General features: G+C 52.2%; 1 protein-coding gene across 2 annotated transcripts in view; it reads left to right on the forward strand.

The window, feature by feature from the left end:
- The window catches only part of LOC135255747 (ubiquitin carboxyl-terminal hydrolase 10-like), a 33,703-nt gene extending 12,465 nt beyond the window's left edge, over nt 1–21,238 (forward strand). For both annotated transcript variants that reach the window (XM_064337304.1, XM_064337305.1), the window contains 11 exons: nt 196–1,491; nt 5,331–5,422; nt 5,684–5,793; nt 6,548–6,606; nt 6,725–6,828; nt 8,313–8,412; nt 8,840–9,023; nt 10,885–11,050; nt 12,181–12,325; nt 14,868–14,933; nt 19,092–21,238. In XM_064337304.1, coding sequence (XP_064193374.1) covers nt 196–1,491; nt 5,331–5,422; nt 5,684–5,793; nt 6,548–6,606; nt 6,725–6,828; nt 8,313–8,412; nt 8,840–9,023; nt 10,885–11,050; nt 12,181–12,325; nt 14,868–14,933; nt 19,092–19,279 — 2,510 coding nt within the window. In that variant the 3' untranslated portion in view covers nt 19,280–21,238. The remainder of the gene's footprint in view (nt 1–195; nt 1,492–5,330; nt 5,423–5,683; nt 5,794–6,547; nt 6,607–6,724; nt 6,829–8,312; nt 8,413–8,839; nt 9,024–10,884; nt 11,051–12,180; nt 12,326–14,867; nt 14,934–19,091) is intronic.
- The last annotated feature ends 1,293 nt before the right edge of the window (nt 21,239–22,531 follow it).

Consider the following 22,531-nt stretch of genomic DNA (forward strand, 5'->3'; position numbering starts at 1 on the left):
GTGTGTGTGTGTGTGTGTGTGTGTGTATTGAGTGTGTGAGTGAGAGGTGCGTGTGTGTAGTGAGTGTGTGTGTGTGTGTGTGTGTGTGTGTGTATTGAGTGTGTGAGTGAGAGGTGCGTGTGTGTAGTGAGTGTGTGTGCGTGTGCGTGTGCGTTATGAGAGCGTTGGCGCTGACGGGCTGTCGTGTCGTCCCAGGTGAAGAGTACCAGCACATCGAGTTCGGGGTGGACGAGGTGATCGGGGCGGAGCCCCTGCGGGTGAAGGAGTCCCTGCAGAGGGTGTCCAGCACGCTCAACCCCCAGGCCCCCGAATTCATCCTGGGCTGCCAGCCCGCCCCCAAGGCCCTGCCGGACCTGCAGCCGGGGGAGGAGCCGGACGGCTGCGCTGACTCAGAGCTCCCCCTGCTGGACGGCGCCGGGGGCGCCTGCGCGGACCTGGAGGGCGCGGCGGGTGGCCTGGGCCAGCGGGAGCGCAAGAAGAAGAAAAAACGGCCGCCGGGGTACTACAACTACCTGGAGGGGTCCGGCGGCGACGCCGGGGGCGACGACGACGGCCCCGCCCCCCACGGCGACGCCCCCCTCGGGGCGGGGCTAGTCAACGGACACGTGCCGAGCGCCCCGGGTCTCGGGTCAGAGTCGGACGTTGCCGGGGAGACGGAGGCCGAGGCCGCCTCGCCTTCCAGGCACAGCCCTGCCCCCGAGGCCCCGCCCCCCCTCACAGCGACCGCAGTCGCCGCCGGCGACCAGAGGACTTGTGAGAGCCCCGAGGAGTCGTCCCTGGACTTCACGAGCGGGGCAGCCTCTTCATCGGACAGTAACAACGCGCCCTCCTCCTCTTCCTCCTCCTCCTCTTCATCGTCGTCCTCCTCTTCCTCGTCCTCCCACAGCAGCGGGGTTGGGGAGGGGGGCAGGACAGCTGAGCAGCCGCGGGACGCCCCGGGCCTGGAGAGCCCCGAACTGCTGGGCAGCGGGAGTCACAGCCCGAGCCCCACCTCCCCGCCTCCTCCGCCCTCCACTGCTGCTGCTGCTCCGCCCACTGCCCCAGGCCCCGCCCCCAGCCCCAGCCCCAGCCCCACCCCCTCCCCCTCCCAAACCACTGCTACTACTGACCAGGAGGAGGCTGGGGACGGGGTGGTGCCCAACGGGCCCACTGAGCCCCTCCCTCGCGAGGACTCCCCGGAGCCCGAGGAGGCCCCGTCCCAGCCCCCGCCGGACCTCCAGGCCCCCCAGCCGGCGGCCGAGCAGGCCCTGTCACCCCCGTCGCCCCTGCCCCCCGCGGGCACCCCGGCTCCCAGCGCGCCCAAGTCCTGGGCCAGCCTCTTCCACAACTCCAAGCCCCTGCCGGGCGGGCCGCAGGCCTACGTGGAGGTAAAAAACGTGCCGCCCCCCGAGGCGCCGGCTGCGCCCGCGGCCGAGACGCCCGAGGTGGCGGGGGACGCCAGGGAAGGACCCGTTCACGTGTCTGAGGACGCCATGGCCCCCGAGCTTGCAGGTAGCGCCCCTTCACTGTACTGACCCTGTCCTGCGCTGCTCTGGCAGTACTGACCCTGTCCTGCGCTGCTCTGGCAGTACTGACACTGTCCTGCGCTGCTCTGGCAGTACTGACACTGTCCTGCGGTGCTCTGGCAGTACTGACACAGTTCCACCATGCTCTGGCAGTACTGACACTGTCCTGCGCTGCTCTGGCAGTACTGATACTGTCCTGCGCTACTCTGGCAGTACTGACACAGTTCCACCATGCTCTGGCAGTACTGACACTGTCCTGCGCTGCTCTGGCAGTACCGACACTGTCCTGCGCTGCTCTGGCAGTACTGACACAGTTCCACCATGCTCTGGCAGTACTGACACTGTCCTGCGCTGCTCTGGCAGTACCGACACTGTCCTGCGCTGCTCTGGCAGTACTGACACAGTTCCACCATGCTCTGGCAGTACTGACACTGTCCTGCGCTGCTCTGGCAGTACCGACACTGTCCTGTGCTGCTCTGGCAGTACTGACACAGTTCCACCATGCTCTGGCAGTACTGACACTGTCCTGCGATGTTCTGGCAGTACTGACACAGTTCCACCATGCTCTGGCAGTACTGACACTGTCCTGCAGTGCTCTGGCAGTACTGACAGTCCTGCGATGTTCTGGCAGTACTGACAGTCCTGCAGTGCTCGGGTGCTCTGGAGGTACTGACAGTCCATGTTGTTCTATTAGGCTACTGTGGTATGTAGAATAGAGCACATCCACTGTCAGGACGGTAGTAAATAGATTTTGTGGGATGTGGTCGGGAGTGATCGAGGCTGCCGGCGCACGTTAGGCGAAGTGGCGCTGGGCCAGAGTAAAATTTAATGGAGTAAAAAAAAAAATGTTTTAATTCCGGTAGCACTGACCCAGTCCTAGGGAGCTTTGGCAGTACTGACAGTCCTATGGAGCTCCATCAGTGTCACACGGAGCTCTTGCAGCACTGACATGGTCCCAGGGTGCTCCGGCAGTACTGACAGTCCTTTGAGAATGGTGTGGTCGCTGGGTGATGGAGCAAAACCTTGTAGCATTGCCTGAAATTTGTTCCCCTGTTGGTGCTGTGATTAAGTCGCCACACGGTGGCAGCATTGGGTCATTTTGCTTTAAATACAACTGAATTTTCTAGAGAGAATTTCTCAATGTTTCTAACTGCTAAGGAAGTTTGCTCAACTGGGAAATCAACTGAATAACAGACACGTGTATTACTTGGTTTCTTTTTTCTCTTGAAACGAGGATAATTTTCTAAAAAAAAAAATAGGGAAGGCATCAGTCTGCCATTGTGATCAGTCCTATTGACAGATCAGTAGATATTTCTTCCACTCTGATACTTCTTTATTGAAGAAGGGGGGAATGTAGCACCAGGTGGCGCCAAAGCTCAGGTAATGGTCAGCGTTGGTGGGTTTATTTCCAGGCCCGTGCTCTGGTCTCTGATTGGCTGGGGGGGGCATTGCTGCTCGAGGTTCGAGGTCGTGCCCCGTGAGCCTCGGGCCATTTCCGCCGCTGTGGTGCCACCGAAGGGCGCCGTTGTCACCGGGCCCAATGGCATTAGAGCCTAGAAGCCCGTTGCCTTGGCTGCGTGTGGTCATGTGATCCGCAACAACACAGGGGGGAGGGGGGGGGGAGTAGCGGGGGAACGTTCTGCAACAGTGACCCGCGAGTGTTAATTAAGACCGTTACCGTGGCGACTGATTGATCTGCCTCCTGGCTCCACCCCCCCCCCCCCTTTATGTGTAATATCAGAGGGCTGGTGGGGATGGATGTGGCGTGCACTCTGATTGGTGGGCTGTTGTGCAGCTCTCTTCCTGTCTTCCCCGGGCCCCTCTCTCGCTCCAGCCGAAACGCGCTCCAGGTGTTCTGAATCAGAGCCGGGTAAACAGAGGCGCGCAGATGGGGCTCCGCTCCACCCCTCTCCTCCCCGGAGGATGTTGACTCTGATTTTTTGGATCGGGGACGGGCTCCTCGCTCGCCCTTTTGGGACCTCTCTCTCTCTCTCCTCCGCAGCTCGGATTCGATTGGCTCGCGGCCGTTGTTGTCGGCCCGGCGCGTTTACATCGTAAAACATCTCAAACAAAGCATCGCAAGCACGCAGGTCACACACGCGCACACACGCAGGTCACACACACGCGCACACACGCAGGTCACACACACGCGCACACACGCAGGTCACACACGCGCACACACGCAGGTCACACACACGCGCACACACGCAGGTCACACACGCGCACACACGCAGGTCACACACGCGCACACACACTGGACACACGCACGCAGGACACACAAAACGCACGTGCACACACACGCGCACAGGAGATGGGACTTTACTGGGCGATATAGCTCAGGAGGTAAGACCTGATTGTCTGGCAGGCGGAGGGTTGCCGGTTCAAACCCCGCCCTGGGCATGTCGAAGTGTCCTTGAGCAAGACACCTAACCCCTAACCTCTAACTGCTCTGGCGAATGAGAGGCATCAATTGTAAAGCGCTTTGGATAAAAGCGCTATATAAATACAGTCCATTTACCATTACTGTGACCTTTGTGAATGTGCCTGCAGTGATGTGTAAACGCCTTGAGGCCGTGCTTCATACAGTATTTAATGAGGCCCTTTATGCATGGCGGCCCGACCTGACCGAATGTGAGCATGAGCCGCCAGCCTGCACACCCTGCTGGGGTTCTGATCATGTGATCAGCATTCCCACGGGACTCTATATCGACGTCTTACAAAGCTGATCGTGACATCGAGAGTCCGTCACGGCGGACGGGAGAGAGTGGATTTCGGAAAGAACATCCCAGAAAGAAAAGAATCTCGTTCTGTTCTCCGGCGATCGGATCTCCGGGGGGTTTTGTGAGTAAACGAGTAGTCCCGCGGAGTTTCGCGATTCCCAGGCCCTTGTTGGGGCAGGAATTTGCTGGGTTCACGGGCATCTTCCAGCGCCGCTGCATTATTTATAGAGAGAGTAAGCAGGCTCTGGACGCTGGCCCGGGTCGGCTCTGGAGCGCTCGGGGCCTCTGAGGCAGGCGGGCCGTTTTTTATTGGCTGCGGGCTGTTTGTAGCCGCGCGGCGTGAGCGAGCGCGTCGATTTGCGTCTGTGGTCCGTCGTCTTGCGTCTGCGGCACGGCCGAACGGCGTCACGCCGTGGCTCTGATCGACGGTCTCTTAGGGCCGGAAGCGCACTTGGAATTTTATGGCTCTACGAGCACGTTAAGTGGTTGTTGCCCCGGGCGACATTCCTCAAGTGCTCGTCTGCTTACTTTCTCTCTGACATCTGGTTTGATAAAAGGTCTGTCCACTAGGGGGCAGAACTGAGCTTCTCTTCAGTTGATTACGCCCTCCTTGCTGGCTTCGTAACATCTGTATCTGTCGGGTCACTAGGCATTAAATGTGCCCCCCGTGGTTCAAGCGGGTATTGCACCTTGTAGACACACAGCGGTAATATTTGAGGATGTGCACAAAAAAACACTCGGAAGGACCGCAGAATATGGGTGACTGCAATCTTGCGTTCGCCTGTTTTAAATCAAGTTTCCAGCCATAGCAGTACATCTGCAGTGCGCCCAGGTTTGATGGAGCAGTTAGAGTTGGACGGGCGTAAAAGGTGGTGTCGGATGTGCTCTGTGTTATGGAATGCGTTAGGTTCATTAATGCGTATGCCGTCCTAATATTTATGGTTGCTGTTGTTTACGCTGACAATAGCCTCACCACCCACCCCCTAAATAAAACTTGTTGTATTTGAATTTAAAAGGGAGATGTTGTCATCTTTGATTTTCTACGCACCGTTGTGATTTCCATAGTAAATTTTTTAAAAATTTTGTTCTTTGTTTTCCTCCCCAGAACTGATTGAGACTGTGAAGCTGATCCACAAACCGGTGTCTCTGCAGCCCAGAGGGCTGATCAACAAGGGAAACTGGTGCTATATCAACGCAGTATCCTTTCACGCCCCGCCCCTAACACTCACAACACGCCTCCGCTCAGGTGACTGGGACACGGAGTGGGTTTATGGCGTCAGTTTACGAGACACTGGGTCATTTTTAAGATGCGAGACGGATCGGCCTGTGGAAGTGTTCCCCTGCCGGCACGCTCAGTTCCGTTGCTTTCAGTGTTCTCTGTGGCCGTGAAATGAGCAGCACATGACCTGTCCCTCGGTCCTCCTTGAGACGCTTGTGACCCTTGACCTTTGCCCTAAGACCCTGCAGGCCCTGGTCGCCTGCCCCCCCATGTTCCACCTGATGAAATCCATACCCGTGCTGGGCGAGTCGCAGAGACCGTGCTCTTCCACGCCCATGATCGATAACTTGTGAGTACCGTCTGTCTGTCTGTCTGTCTGTCTGTGTGTGTGTGTCTGTGTTGTGTATCTGTGTGAGTGTGTCTGTGTGTGTGTGTGTCCGTGTCTGTGTGTGTGTGCGCGCGCGCGTGTGTGTGTGTGTGTCTGTGAGTGTGTGTGTAGCCTACACCTGTTAAATCCAGGCCATAAGGTGTCTCAAGTTTCACATTATGTTCAGTGAGTGCAGTTTGAGTACAGTTCCACCTGTGTGAATGGGTGTGGTCTTCATGCTGTTCCACCTGTGTGAATGGGTGTGGTCTTCATGCTGTTCCACCTGTGTGAATGGGTGTGGTCTTCATGCTGTTCCACCTGTGTGAATGGGTGTGGTCTTCAGTGCTGTTCCACGTGTGTGAATGGGTGTGGTCTTCATGCTGTTCCACCTGTGTGAATGGGTGTGGTCTTCATGCTGTTCCACCTGTGTGAATGGGTTTGGTCTTTCAGTGCTGTTCCACGTGTGTGAATGGGTGTGGTCTTCATGCTGTTCCACCTGTGTGAATGGGTGTGGTCTTCAGTGCTGTTCCACGTGTGTGAATGGGTGTGGTCTTCATGCTGTTCCACCTGTGTGAATGGGTGTGGTCTTTCAGTGCTGTTCCACGTGTGTGAATGGGTGTGGTCTTCATGCTGTTCCACCTGTGTGAATGGGTGTGGTCTTTCAGTACTCTCCTGTGAGTCCCTTTTTTTACGGTCACGTGGAAGTTTGACGCTTGATTTTTGCCTCCCCTTCCAGTGTCAGACTTGTGAACGAGTTCAGCAACATGCCCGTGCCCTCAAAGGCCAAACAGCAAGGTGAGAGAGCCCCCTCTACTGACCAATCAGAGCGTTCCCTGTCCCGGTTTTTATGCTGTTTTTAAGCTGCGTGTGTCAGTATGGAACTTGAGCAAAACTCTTTCCACTTCCTGAACAGCCGCTGGCGATAAAGTGATGAAAGACGTGCGGCCGGGAGTCCCCTTCGAGCCCAGCTACATTTACAGACTCCTGACGCTCATCAAGTCCGGCCTCTCAGAGAAGGTAAACCACCGCGCCAGGGCTCTCGTAAGTTGGCAGAGCGGTCCTCCTGCTGCATCGTGTTCCTGTCCTAATCTCGCTTTCTCTTTCCCCCCCCGGGCGAAGCGGTGTTCTGCGATTTTGCTCGCACCCTGAAAGCGCGTTAAAAACGTGTCATCGGATCTCCTCCGCCGCCGCCGCTGCTGCTGCTGCTGTTCTAGAACATTCCAGTAGCTGTGTCACACGGAGTAGCTGTCTGTCCGTTCCTGTTCTGTTAGTCATCGCAGCCGAGAGAGAGGACTGTCTTTATGTGCGCGTTCGGTGTTCTGTTTCGCTAAACACTCTTTATGAGAACGAGGGCTGAGCGACTGAGTCAGCGTCCTGTTCTGCTCACCCGCGTCCGATTGGTCCACGTAACCCCTTCAGTGAGCGTGTGCTGCTGCTCGTGTTCTGTCCTTAATGAGCTGTGGGTCGCTCGGTCGAGCCAGGTCAGCGGTACGATGGTCTGAGAGTAGTTCAGCCTGGCGCCTGGTGGGGGTCTAGCATGATTAAGCGTGTCCCCCCCCCCCGTGTAACAGCATCTGTCACAATGCTTACCGCTCGGGAGGAAATATGTTCATATACTATGTCAGTTTGTCCCATTTGGAAGCAAATATTTATCTCCCGAAGCTGTGCTCTGGATTAGCATACGGTCAACAGTGTTTGCGGCCATCTTTGTTATCTCTCCAAAAATGGACAGGACAACGGCGGTCCTCCTCTTCTGTGTATCTTTAGTTACCAGCAGATGCACACATTTGGTAAGCAGACTCACTTTATATGTTTACAGAGGGGCTGCGAACTGTGTGTCTGCACAAGTGGGGCCAAACGGAGTCTCTGCCTTCTAGAAGGTTCCGCACCGCCGGTCAGCGGAGCGGAGTGGAGTTTGGGGTCGGGGGGAAGCTGGGACTCTGTGTGGGGGGCCGAGGGGAGGGGAGAGGCTCGTAGGGTAGACCCAATCAGAACCATAACCCACTGAGCTGCACTTCCTGCTGGCTGCGCCTTTGCCAGACTCACCCGGGGAAGTGGAAGGTTGGCGCCGGCCTGGTGGCACGTCGGGTGGTACCGGTTGCAGTTGTGGCTGCGGTGCCCTCGTTTCACCCTGGACTACGATTGCCGTTCTTTCCCCTTCACGTTCGGTCAGTTCTGGAAATTAAATTCAGTTAAAACTTACATTTATGGCCTTAGAAATTCTTCATAGAGCATTAGTGGAATTTTTTCACATGTATGAATTTGACGTTGTTCATTTCCATCGGTGACTGCATTGTAACTGTGTTGACCCTGACCCTGGTTCAGGGCAAAACTATGACCGTATTCGTGACTAAGACTGGGTTCAGTCAGTGTACCCCCAGGCTGCCGTCAGCCTACAGACAGACAGCTGCAGTCAGACCTGAGTCAGAGTTAGAGCTTAGTGTACTTGCTGTGGTCCTTGGGGCCCCGTCCTTATTTGGGGGCTGTTCCTCCCACCGCAGGGTCGACAGGAAGATGCTGAGGAGTACCTGGGCTTCATCCTCAACGGCCTGCACGAGGAAATGCTCTCTCTGAAGAAGCTCATCTCCCCACAGGAGGAGAGTAAGTAGTCCTGCACAAGCCGCCATTTTGGCTCTTCGTTAGTCGCTCATTGTCATTATTTCCTGGAATGGTGGTGCAAAGAACAAAGGCTCTTTCCTTCCTTGGTTTGCCTGCTCTGAATGCTGGGAGGTGGCTCCCGCCAGAGCGATAACAGTACCCTGTTTTGGCCACAAGGTGGCGCATAGACGATCAGCCAGAGTCAGCGCAAACCACTAAACGATGTCTGTTCTTGTTTTGCTAACTCATTTTATTTTATGATTCTATGCCACCTTTGGAAATCCACGTAAAATACCCTGGAGTGTGAACAGTGTTTCAGAAACCGTTTTCCCTGGGCACGGCGACTGCAGAGCTGACCGTTCTCTCTGCGGAGTTGTGTTTCGTTGACCCGACCTTCCCGTGCTCCTTTCCCCCTGTGCCGAAAAAACAGAAGCGCCCGCCGCGCTCAACGGCCCGGAGCCCCGGCCCGGGGCGCCCGAGGACCCGGCGGAGAACGAGGAGGACGGCAGCGAGGACGAGTGGGAGCGGGTCGGCCCCCGGAACAAGTCCTCCGTCACCCGACAGGCCGACTTCGTCCGCACCCCCATCACCGACATATTCGGAGGGCACATCAGGTAGGGGCCCGGGCGACGCACTCGCTAGCTGGCGGAAAAGCCGCGCGCGACCAACCAGGGTGTAGCTACGGCAGACTGAAGCCTCGTGAATCTCACACGAGTTGAGCCTGGCGTGTGATGTCACGCGGCAGTGTAGTATGGGTAAGGTGAGGAGCTGGTCTTGTAGCCTAAAGGTCAAGGTTTAATTCCCAGGTAGGACACTGCCGTTGTACCCTTGAGCAAGGTACTTAAACTGCATTGCTTCAGTATATATCCAGCTGTATAAATGGATGCAGTGTAAATGCTGTGTGAAAGTTGTGCAAGTCGCTCTGGATAAGAATGTCTGCTAAATGCCTGTGATGTAATGTCAGTGTCTTCTCTCCTTTCAACCAATCATTGTTTTCTGCTTTTGGGTCACGTGAGTTGAGTGAGGGTGTGATTGACAGGACGTGGCAGCCCCGCCCATCGTGGTAGTGCTTGTACCCACGCACTCCGCTCTTTAGCAGGTGCAGCTTAAATCGTGTTTGAGCTTGAGGTCTGAAGTGCCAGCAAGTGCCGTCTTTGAGACACCATATGTGACATCATATTTACCTGAAACCGCACGGGCACGGTCCGTCTCTCCCCACCCCCCCCGAGTCTCTCTCTCTCTCTGTCTCTCGCCCACAGTTTATTTTGGTTGCTGGAGCTGCAGAACTGTGGCGCTGCCTGTTCCCTTCTTTACGTTGGCGCTGGGTGGGCAGCCTGATGGTGGCCGCCCTGAGAGAATAGAGCCATCATTATCCCGACTCACCCCCCACCCAAACAAGGACACCCAACTGTGGGAAGACGTGTATACACACACAATCGTTTACAAACGCGTGCGCAAACAAACGTGTGCACGTTTGCACGTAATTGCACGCGCGTGTGCACAAATGCACGAGAAGCAAGTGCGTGCACGCTCGCACGGACACGCGTCTAGAGGGGCAATGTGAACTGCAACGAAAGCAGTTTCCAGCCCTTTCTCCCTGCAGTACAAGGCTGTTGAAAAGGCAGACTTTGTTCAGCTAGCAGCTAGTGCTGTACCTGCACACAGTCGTAGTTTAGTTTTAGCTCAGAACAGCCAGCGCACATCTGCGGTCTGCTGTGATTGGTTTCTGGCCTGGAGATGGTTCGAGAGGTCGAGAGGGTTTAAATAATAATCCTTTTCAGCCATTAACTTGGACAAGCAGGCATATGGGGTCTTTTTTTTTTTTTCCCCCTCCCATTTAAGATGTTTAAAGGTTCAAAGCTGTTTTTCGCCCAAAACGGAGCCTTTTGGAGAGAGATTGGCGTGTGGGAAAGGTGGAATGCGTTGTAAACGTCCTCTCTCCCGGTTTCTGAAGCAGAGTGGGACCCAGGCTGGGCCTTGATCTCTCAGAGCTGCAGCTGCAACTGGGCGCCGGCTTCCTGTCTGATGGCAGGTCTCTCGTCTCACTGCTCACGTCAGGCAGTGAAGGTCTCCAGAATTTACTGCCCAGTGGTAAAACGGTTCAGGCAGCTGGGAAAGTTTTCAGGTGCACGGCCCCCAGATTTGGGACGCGGCCTTTCGAATACTTTAGGGTATCGCCCCTTGGGTACTTTGGGGTACTGCCACTCGGGTACTTTAGGGTGCTGCCATTGTACCTTTGGCAGGACTCTTGGCCTGGATGTCTCCAGTAACCATTCAGCTGAGTAAGAGGGCAGTGTGTAAACGCAATGGTGTCTCCGGATAAGGACAGTGTTCTAAGATCTCCCGAAGCCTGCTTGTCCCCCGAGTTTAGTGCGTGTCTGATGTAGTATTTTGACTAATAACACCTGACCCTGGCGTTCTGTGTGCCCCTTACCCCCAACCCCCTCATCTCCCCCCCCCCCCCCACTCCCGCAGGTCGGTGGTGTACCAGCACAGCTCCAAGGAGTCGGCTACCCTGCAGCCCTTCTTCACCCTGCAGCTGGACATCCAGTCGGAGAAGGTGCGCTCCCTGCAGGAGGCCCTGGAGGCCCTGGTGGCCCGGGAGTCCGTCCAGGGCTACACCACCAAGACCAAGCAGGAGGTGGGTGGGCTTTCCGGAACCTTCCGGAACCTGGCGCCCCGTGTCGCTGGGAGTGGACGTCTTGTACTTTGTGTTGCGCTGTTGTCCTCTGGTTTCTTTTGTCTTTTTTTTTCTTTCTTGTTTTTGTGGGATGTTTTTGTTTTGAAAGCAATCTGTTGCTGAAATGTTTTTTTGTGTTATTTTCACGCTCCAGAAACAGTTTGATCAAAGTCTTAAGATGAGGAGAGAGGGATGGCATATTTCCTTTGAACTCAGACGTCTTAAAAAGAAAAATGGAAAAGATTATGTAAAATGACCACATTCTTCGCTTTTCTGGTAGAACCTTCAGACTGTGGGTCTGTTTGTCAGTCAGTCGTCAGTTTTGGCCCATTCAGTGGATGTTTGCAGTGCCGTCTACACAAGGCAAACACTCCCCTCACAAAAAGCCCCCCCCCCCACCCTATTGAAGGGCTTCAGCAGTCAGTGGTGTCTGATTTCTCTGGGCCAGAGGGGGACTCTTAAACCGCGGAAGAGAACAGTTTGTGGATGTGGACAGTGTGCTGCATTGTTTACAGAACTCGTAGTTCGAGATGGCAGTTGTGGAAAATGCGCCCGGTGCCTCTTTGAGCCGAAGGACCTCACCGCTGCGTGCTGGTATCTTGAAAGGGACATCTGCTGGGCAGCTGTATGAAACAGAGCCGTCTGCACACGCCTGTGTGTGTGTGCGTGCGTGCGTGCGTGCGTGCGTGCGTGCGTGCGTGCGTGCGTGCGTGTGTGTTTTTTTTTTACCGCTTCTGTCTTCCATTTCGTGGGAAGATGTCCGTCAGGGGCAGAATGTGAGGAGCTCCTGGCTTTTGTAGGCCGGTTGTTTGTCGTTGTCTTCTTGCCGGTGGTTGCGCTTCGTTGACTCCTCAGGTGTGCCCGCAGTTCACGAGCGGATTGAAATAAGTTTGCGTTTTCGTTCTCGACTGTCCTTGTTGTTGGGACCAGATTCCAGGCCGATTGGTTGCACCCGCTATGTTGACTGTTTGAATTCATGGAATTGGGAGTCAGAATGTAATGTGGCTGTTTGGGGCTGAATTTTTTCCGCACTTACCTCATTTTGATTTTTCCCCTCCTCTCCTCTCCCCCCCCCCCCGTTTGTTTTTCAGATTGAGATCAGCCGGAGAGTGACTCTGGAGGAGCTTCCGCCCGTCCTGGTGCTTCACCTCAAACGGTTTGTGTTCGAGAAGACCGGAGGGTGCCAGAAGCTGATCAAGAACATCGATTACCCCGTAGACCTGGAGATCAGCAAAGGTACCGTCGGCCGAGGGGGCGGGGCCAAGGGCGAACGGTCCGCGGGGCCTCGGGTTCGGCAAGCGTGTCACAATAGGAGTGTCCGTTCACGGCCAGGGGTTCCGCTGTCCATGTGTGAAACGTATCCTAAGCTAAGCCAGCTAAATGTGGTTAAATACTATTAAAAACAACGATAACATGAACACTGAAATGCAAAAACAAGTCTGTCTCTAATAATGCCGGGGGTACTGGAATGATTAGTTATCGTATAAGTGCGGCGATCTACGTTCCTGGTCCTGGTAGGCCGTGGGGTCTGCCGGTTTTAGTTTTGGCCGAACATCAGCAGCCGATTCGGACCCAGGAAACCAGGTGATGCGAGTTAACTGTGTAATCGACTGCGTAAGTTCTGAGTAACAGCAAAAAAAACAGCTGACCCTGCAGCCCACCGGTACCAGGAGTGAAGTGTGTAGCTGCTTAAGGTTAGCATGAGCACCTGCTAGCCCACCGCTAACGAGCCCAGTCAGTTTAAATGGCGGGAAAGCAGAGGCTAATGAACGAAAGCCCTTCGCGATGCGAGTTCGTAAGCGGGTGAGCTCATGGGCGTGCTTGGGGGAGATTTTGATTGACAGCGTGCCCGCGTGTCTCTCGCTGCCGGTCGTCAGAGAGACGGAGCCCCTCTGTCACCGTGTGCAGATCACGGAACCCGTTCCCCAGCCAATCAGTGACTGCTATCGGAGTGGGTGGAGCGCTCTCAGGACAATCCGCTGATGGTCTTCGGCCAGCTCTCTCACAGTGATTGGATGATGATGATGCGCATTGTTCTGTTTTTTATGAATGGACTTAATGTTGCAGCGTTTTGAGCGGGTGAACAGCCGTGGGTCACGTCCGTCCTCACTAGGGTCTGGCATCCGAATTAGCGCATTTAGGAATGGCCTGACTTCAGTTCCCGCGGAACACGCTGGCACCTTTGATTGTCATTCATGCTGGTTCCCATGACTACCAGGAATGCAGGCGGGGTGTGGCTGACTAACAGCATTGCGATAGGTTCCTCTTCACAGAGGAAGGACATTACCGAGGAGGTAACGCAGTTCCGCCATGTCCCGCTCGTTTGTGTTTGCTTGTGCGGAGGGTAATTGAGGATCAATTTTAAGTGCTTTCATCTCTGGTTAATATTTCTTTAATTGTCTATTTTTATGGCGTTTATACCATATCTCTGTCCTTTGGAGTACAACACAACGTACCACATCACCATATGCAGATAACATGACAGAAAAGTTTAAATTGTCGCTGAAGTTTTTTTTTGTTGCGTAAAAGATTACTTGTTGGGCTCCTGTTCATTTGGGGTCTTCGGGGGAATTTGTCCTAAAGTGTCCTGCTGTGAGTGTGTGTAGAGTTCCGGATGTCACATGACCACATCTGTGTACGCGGTCATTTTGGCGGGAAAGCAGTCGGGGCGAAATGAGTGAAAATGAATGGCGGTGTCAAGCAGAATATGGCACACCTGTAAAATTTTGCACAGGGTGCCCTCCGCGCCTCACTGCCGATCGCTGAACGCTAGCCTGCGCTGAGCCCAGGGTCTTTACCCTGTCGGTCTGTTCAGTGCCTTTCCCGACCTGGAGGGTTTTACTCCAGAGAAGGAAGCACCCAAATCTGTTGCTGTGAGCTTGGACAAGTGCACTCAAGGCATCCAGCTTTATTATGTAAGAGTCCCGCCAGAGAGAGACTGGGCTGTGTTTGGGAGTCTGCAGGCCCTACCTGCCCCCGCCCCCCTCCCTCGGGGCCACATTTCGCTCTTCAGCATGTAGCGGCTAACGTGCTCTGGACCCGGACCCCGTCACAACAGTGACTCGCCTCGCGGCGCTCCTCATCTCCGCCTCAGCCCCTGAGAACGCGTGATGCGTTTGCACCTCCGCCCTGTTTACTGTTCTCTCGTCTATTTGTAGAGCCCCCCCCCCCCTTTCTAATCTGCCCCGCCCCCCGTCCCTGTCCCACCCTCAACACCCCTCTTCGCCCCCCCCCACCCCCTTCTAATCCGCTCAGCCCCACCGTTGTTTATTCCTCTTGCCAATCGGGTTGTTGTAGGACATTTTGGATCTCGGACAGCCACTCCCATTCAGTGTTGTGTCGGTCTACTTGGTAATGAGCCACATAGCATGTATCTAGTGAGACTTCACAAACTTCAAAGCGCCCCCCCCACCCCAAATGGTGGTACTGAGATCAGAAGCGGGTTGAGAAAAGGAGAAACAGTCGTCCGCGTGCTCGTGGTCAGCACTGGGCCAGGCTGTTTGCAGATTTGTTGGAGTGGGCTGAGCCTGAGCTTGTTTATGAGCAGGTGATGTCCTGCCAGCATTTCAGCCCGGGGTGGAATGCGGTGTGTCATGCTATCTGGATTTGATTTGATTTAACACATGCTCGTAGTATTGTTCCACTTTTTTTTCCCCCCAAAGTTTTACGGGGGCGTTTGTTTTCTTGAATATCGGCGGAATATGTTGGATGACGCTGTGCTTGTGTGTAACATTGACGTTGGTTTGATGTTTTTTTTTTTTTTTTGTTTCTCTTTCAGATCTCCTGTCCCCAGGGGTGAAGAGTAAAATCTTCAAAGGCCAAAGATCCTACCGGCTCTTTGCAGGTACGCCATTTAAAAACTGAAACGGAATTTCATGAGATCTCTGGGGTTTCCCCACACACCTGCAGCCACACACTCCTCTGTTCTACTGCCCTGTGTGTGTGTGTGTGTGGGGGGGGGTGTGTGTGTGTGTGTGTGTGCGTGCGTGCGCTCGCCTGTCAGTACTGTTTGGCACTTGATATATGCACCTCGTCCATTGTCCTCCTTTTGAGTCCATAGTTAATTTTCTCAGTTTCATAATCTCTTTTCACCAGCAGCAGTTTGGCCTCATTGGTTGTATTCTGTCAGCCACATCTTGGGAACGTCCAGTTGGCCCCTGCGACTGGAACACCCCTTAAGCTGAGTCTGCCTGTGAGATAAATAGTCCTCACTACAGCCCATTAAGAAGACACACTCGGGTGCTGTGGGAGGCTCTCCCCTTGTTCCGTGTGTCGCTGCCAGGTGGAAGGGTCCAGCACTCGCGCGTTCATCGCTGGAGTTCCTGTACATGTCCCAAAGTACAGAAGATGAAATCGTTTCCAGAAAAAGAACAGGAGAACCTTCGAGAAAGAGAAAGAACCCCCCCCAACATTTGGGTTTTGTCTCGAGCCTTGGTCGCTGTTGGTGTGTGGTGATGCTCGACTCCTTTAATGGGAATTGGGCATGATGACCCTAACAGAATATGATTTGATGATTTCCAAATCTCTGAGCTCTCTTCCATATTCCCTGCAATAAATTCCCGGGAATTAAAAACGAATTTTTTTTTTTTTCAAAAATATTTTTAAGTCCAGCATGTGAAGTCCAATGTCGAGTAACACGTAGGCATGTATGGTATTTATATGTTTTTTTGTGGTAGCTTGGAATCAAGCTATTCAGTACTTTAAAGAATGTTGAAGTTTATTGACATTATTAAATGAAATTAGTCAGACTTTACTTTTCTCATCTGCTGGTGCGTTATGCCGGCTTCCACACACAGCTGTGAGGTCCTGTCTGAGCTCTTGCGTCATGTAACCTGTTGAAACTGCCCATCTGTGTCCTCCAATGGCTGTGAGCTTTGTTCACTTTGTATTCTGCGTAGTGCTTTGGTTTAATACGGGCGTCCTCTCCTCCTGTGAGTAGTCATGATCGCGGCGTTTGCAGAAGAGCGCCTCGTCTGACCGGTGAACTCTTACTCTGCCCTGGAGTTTGTACTTTCTGTGCAACTTCTCAGCTTTTTTTTTTTTTTTTTTTTTTTGTGGGCTGATCTTTTGGTTTTCGCAGCCAAGGACATTTAAAAATGTCTTTCTCCAAAAAGGAGAGCCCGGGACAGTCCGCCCACCCTTTTGTGTAGTTTGTTTTATTTAGACGGGCAGGTTGGAGAGAGAGAGAGAGAGAGAGAGGGCGAGAGAGAGAGAGAGCGAGAGAGAGAGCGAGAGAGAGGGAGCGAGAGAGAGAGCGAGAGAGAGGGCGAGAGAGAGAGCGAGAGAGAGGGCGAGAGAGAGAGCGAGAGAGAGAGAGCGAGCATAATGGGTAGAGGAGGAGCCCCGGCTGAGAGGGAGAGCAGTGGCGGGCGATCGAACCCCCGCCCGCGCAGGGGGGAATCCCACGTGGCCGAGATTCGGCTGCCCCACGGACTGGCACTGCCCGTCCCGCCAACACCGCCCGTCCCGCCAGCACCTTGACGTTTTGACACAGGCCGCAGGCTGTTAAAGAGAGGCGCCTGGTCTACCTGGCGTCTGGTCTACCTGGCCGCGCGGGCCCAAACAGACGGTCCCCAGACATAACACAGCGCAGCAGAGAGCATTGATTGGCCCCTGGAAGTAAAATATACAGACATAACAGGGTATAAACAAGGGGTTGCGTGTTTGGGGTCATTGGAGCCTTCAGAGAATTCCACGGAGTTTGGCATTCATATCTGATTTCTTTTTTTTTTTTTCCCCTTAAATTCTGTCATTCCGTCCATGTTCCTGTTGTTGCAGGTTCTATGGGTTCCTACTGCCTTAATTGGAAGTTTAAAAATAACAAATTGATAGATATGCATTGCAGTTACCTTTGGCAACAGTAGCAGTTAAAAAGATATATATATTTATTTATTTTTGTCCACAAAGGCTGTCCATTTTCACATCTGGTCCTGAAAGGCCTGTATGCTACTTGGGACGGATGAAAGATCATCTCTTGGCTGTGAATGCCTGAGGTTTCTGCTGGATCTCTCTGCTGTAACCCCGCTGTGCAGTAGGGTCAGCAGGACGGTTAATTTAAATGCCTTGAATCGGTGTCGTTTGTTTAAATTCTGTCCCAGCAATTACGGGTGATCTCGGTTTTTGTGCTTCTGAAGGATGCAACGCTGAAAAAAATCCCAGAGTTAACCTGTCAAAGAGCAAAAACTGCTACGGTGGCTTAATCTTATGCTCTCTTCATTACGTGTTTACGTTTAAAGAAGAAAGTGTTTCACACTCTCGACACGCCCGTGACTATAGAATGTTGCCACTGTATTATTCAAGCAGGCTGCTATTGAAGCTGCTTACTTTTAAAACTTCCAACTGCCAAACAGAGTGAAATCACTGAAGTTCCCCAGTAGTGAACACGGTGTTTTTATTTTCCCCGTGAAGGATTGTGTGTCTGAAAGCAGATGCGCTTTTTATGAGTTCTGTGTTCGGTTATCTGTGAAGTGTCGGGTTTGAGTGCTGCTTCGTAAGATAACATGGACATGATAACAAGGCACCAGCACGGACATGGCCGTTCTGTACTGCAGTTTGTCTTTAGTTTTACTCCCTCTGTTACAGAACATTGTGACTTTGGCAGTTACTGAAATTTCCTGAAAAAGAATGTCACAAGAAGGGAACGCGATTAGAACAAACTGCTGAGGAGAACTCAGTTTTGTGGTGTTGAGTGTGTTGGCAGTGCAGCGGTTTGTCGTGTTGAGTAAGAAGTGACTCGCTGTGCTGCTGGTCCCTGGATACCTGGCTCCTGTCAGCTTAAAAGACGTGGTATTTTATCCCCTCACTCTTGTTGTAGTAAAAAAGACTTTATAGTTTGTGTGCTGACTGCAGGGCCTTCCAGCCCAACATCAACACCGCCCTGCAGGGCTCTGCAAGGCTACACTCTGATTGGCCGTTTACCCATATGTTTAGGTCTACTCAGCTGGGCTTGCAGAGCTAGCTGAGCGCTGATTGGGTAGCTGAGTTACTGGTCCTCTGCATGCTTCCTGCTGATTGGCTGCATACCTGTGTGCCTGAGTCTACTCTGCTGGGCTTGCAAAGCGCGCAGAGCGCTGATTGGCTGGCTGAGTTACTGGTCCTGATGAGGTGTGACATGTGACTCTGGCATCTGCTGTCTGCGGTCTCCTGCTCGGGTGACCTTTATCGGGTTATTATGGGCTGTCTGCCAATCAGGGAATCAATCATGCAATCAATCAATCGGTTATTTACTCAGAATTAATTGGTTTTTGATTGATTTACTGATTTTTATTAAAGTCAAGTGTCTCACCAGTGTCTTTTTTTGATGGCCAACGACCATATAGGTAAAAAAAAAAAACCATAACGATTTATCGGCAGGAAGTTGCACACACTTATGTTTCAGCACTTTTTAAGTAGCATTGTCGCTACTGAACAGGGTTCGGTTTTCCAGAGCTGTGAATGAGGGCGAACGAGAGAGAGAGAGAGAGAGCGCTGGATGGAAAACTTAGTTAAATGAGGAACAGGGGGAAAATATTCTCTCACTCCGGGAGAATGGTAATGATTGACAGCTGCTCCTAGAAAGCAGTGGAGCAGCACGGGGAGCAGCTTCCAGCTGCTCTGCAGTCTGTTAAACAGTCATATTCCTGGACATGGAGGCAGGCTAAGTGGGTTTAGGCAAAATAAGGGGAAAAACTGAAAGTTTTGTAGGGGCGGTACTGGCTGAGCATGGGAGCACTGGTGACCCGTGAGAACCCCTGGGACAGTCTGTCCTCGGGCGAAGTTAGGTTTTTATGGAAGTCGTTCGTGGTGACGCTGCGTGTAGCCTGCTGGTTTGCTGCTGTGTTGACATATGGAGACTTTGTACATCCATTCCCGAGAGAGGTCATGGTAGGTTTGGGGAGGGGGGTCGTTGGGGGAGTTGGTGCACAGACCGATGGTCATTGGGTGCACACCGTTCTCAAACTCGGTATTCCCTCTCTGTTTCTGCCCCACGTCCCCCCCTCCACCCCCCCCCGTTCTCCCGCAGTTGTGTATCACCACGGGAACAGCGCCACCGGCGGCCACTACACCACGGACGTGTTCCACATCGGGCTGAACGGCTGGCTGCGCATCGACGACCAGGCGGTGAAGGTGGTGGCGCAGCACCAGGTGGTGAAGCAGACGCCCGAGCGCTCGGCCTACCTGCTGTACTACCGCCGCATCGACCTGCTGTAGAGCCCGCCCGCCCGCCCGCCCGCCCGCCACGCCGCCCCACTTCTTCTCTCGCAAGGTTCTCCTCTTCCTGCCCTGATCTGCCCCTGCCCCACCACCCCTTTCCCACCCTCAACCTCAACCAACCCCCCCCCCACCCACCACCCCTTTCCTACCCTCAACCAACCCCCCCCACCACCCCTTTTCCAGTGAGCCAGCTTTCCCAGTGACTCTTTACCCTTTTTAACGTTTTGGAAGAAGAAGAAGAAAAAGAAAAAAAAGACAAAAAAAAAAAATGCTAAAGACTTTTGAACTGAGCTGTCTTCCTCTCGTCTGTGCAGTGCTGCTGGGTTTTTAAATTGCTGAAAGGACAGACAGTTGGACAGGGGGGACAGACGGACTGGGATCTCACCCCCCCCCCCCCCCAGCCTCGTTCAAACTGGGAACTTACTGTTATCTTCAGAGTGAGGACTTTACCACAGGAGATTAACAGTTGTCAGACTGCTGGAAAATGTTCTTTTCTTTTTTTTTTTTGGTTTATTTTGGTTTGATTTCACTTCTTTTTTTCATTTTAAACAGAATAGTAATGAAAATCGAGAACTGTTTTTTGCCTTTTAGCAAGGAGAGGTTTCGGTCTGGCAAATTCACAGCAGTTCACACTCGTTCAGAACTACCCCAGTGCGTGAGAGAGCCCTGCACCAGCAAAAAGGGGGAAAAAAAAACAAACAAAAAATTTCTGTGTAGATCTTAACGTACAAATCTTTGTTTCCTAACTCCCGAAATGAGTATTCTCTTCCTCACGGCCACCTCTTCCTCCTCTTCCTCCTCACTTCCTCTCTCTCTGCCCAATGCTTTTATATCTGTGTAACAATTGAGCCATCGATACGTGGAGAAAAGGAGGGAGATGCCGGTCGTTCTGAAACAAAATGGCTTCTTTGAGGAAAAAAAAAAAAAGAACATTTAAAAAAAGAAAAACCACAGTGTGGTGTTTGGGTGTAGAGTTAGTCTATAAAGAGAATCTAAATAATGAAAAAAATGATTTTTAATGCGCTTTAGGATGTAAAGAGGAAATGGCTTATGTGCACGCAAAATATATTAAAAAAAAGAAAAATTCATGAAAAGGTAAACGCGGACGTGCAGACGTGTACGTTTCTGCAGTTAAAGAAAGAAAGAAAGAAAGAAAAAAAAAAAAGATGAAATAATTGTGAAGCCGGGTGACGGTCACTTTACGCCGCTCTCTTGGGGACTGTGGAAAACGCTTTCTGTGTACGCTAAGCTGGAGAAAAACCAATGAAGTCTGAGATTCATTACAAATGTTTGCCTTTTATTCATTTGTGGTTTTCTTTCGTCTCCCCCATCCCCCCACACCCCCGATACTGTTTGTCATGCCATTTTTAATGCACCAGTTTGCAAGATTCCACCTTACTCTACTGGTTGCCCCGTGACTTAATGTTCAAGCCCCTCCCACTCTTTCAGTGAAGAAGGCCGCAGCTGATTGGTTGACTGTGTAACCCCCTGACCCAGCGATGCCGCGTCTTCTGCGTGTGAAACCGGGGGTCGGAGTCGGCGGCGACTTCCTGTTAACTCTGTACCGCTGCATCCTGGTTACGAGGGAGACCTCTGTGACTCGAGTGACGTGATTTTGGGGTTGGGAAGGGGTGTAGGGAAAACCACCCCCCCATACACACACACACACACACAGCCTTGCGCAGGACAGCTTGCTGAATCCCTGGGGGGGCGGTTCATGCTTTTGTCTCCAGCATCATGCTTATTCATCGATTGTGTTCATTTGAATTATAAAGTTTAAGCCGAAATGGTGTTTCTGCTGAATTGTTTTTTTTTGTTGTTTGTTTTGTTTTTTGTTTTTCTTGTTGCAAATAACAATCCCTCCCCTCATGTTTTACCTGGATATAAAATTGGTTTAATTTACAGAAAAAAAAATACCCAAGGTAAAGCACAATGATAAATAAAATTGTACAAGTACATCGCTTTGATCATCTTAATTCTTTTTTTGCCCTCAGTGTAAAACACCAGACCATCAGTGTTCACATGCGAACCTTAAACAGTAATTGAACATACAGCTACTGTGCTGCATGAGTAAAAGCATGTTGAAAAAAGATCCACAGAACATGAACCTTTTTAAAAAAAAAAAAATAATTAATGGAATTACCATAAGTACTTGTCAGTGTTCATCACTTCACAGATGATATATTTTTTAACTGAGTGACTGTTTTTCTCATTGCATTGTGGGGTGACTGAGTTGTATCAGGGTATGTGTGTCTGTGTGTGTCTGTGTGTGTGTGTGTGTGTGTTGCTGATGGCAGGACCTCACTCTGGGCCAATGATAAAGTGCGGTACTCAAACTCTGGGCCAATGATAAAGTGCGGTGCTCAAACGTCCAGTTACAGGTTGAGTGTGAGTGGTCTTCTCGTATTGTCCCGTCTAAGCGCAGGTTTCTGTGGGGTATCCAGGTGGTGTGAAAGGGGGCGTGGTTTACCCCATGGGACTTTCGGGTAGGGGGACTGCCGGACTGAGCCCTGTTTTTTTTTTCTCTCCCTTTATTTTAGTCATTTAACTGAGGATGCATTTTAGGGTGTAAATGCTGTACATATGCCTCTAAATTAGGCTTAAATTTGGAGAAAAAAAAGAAAATTAAAGACCATTCATCCCCCTCTTAAATGTATTGCAACTCTTGTTTCTCCTTAAGGAATGAAATTAAATGTAGGTTCTGGAAATGGACATGGAAAAAAATAAAAATACAGCTGACATGGCACTGGGGTCCTCAGTGGTAGTTACAGCCCTGGTTGTGGGGCTTGTTGCGGAGTGCGTGTGTTGCCCGCAGGCTGAGGTACAGTGCTGAGATGGGGACGGGCTTCATTTCCTTTCTTCCGTTCACAGGTGTCGCTGTAGACCACCCCCATAGCTCTGGCCCTTTATTTCAGGCCGCAGGTGCGTAGGCCGCTGTGGAATGAATGTAAATGAATACGTGAGTATTCTGTAATGGAATCTACACAACTTCCTTATGAGGCCTCCTGTTGGGCTCTCATCAACTTCGCATCCAGGCCTTAGGAAAATCTCAACTGGCCACGTTGTGATTGCTGATTACAACGTGTTGCTTTCTCAGCTGTGATCCCATCTCTTACCTCGTCCCCTTCCTACCTGTGAACAAAGAACAGAATCCTAAAACTGGGAGGACTGTCCCCTTCCTACCTGTGAACAAAGAACAGAATCCTAAAACTGGGAGGACTGTCCCCTTCCTACCTGTGAACAAAGAAC

The sequence above is a fragment of the Anguilla rostrata genome, chromosome 5 (genome assembly GCF_018555375.3).
Source record: "Anguilla rostrata isolate EN2019 chromosome 5, ASM1855537v3, whole genome shotgun sequence".
NCBI lineage: Eukaryota > Metazoa > Chordata > Actinopteri > Anguilliformes > Anguillidae > Anguilla > Anguilla rostrata.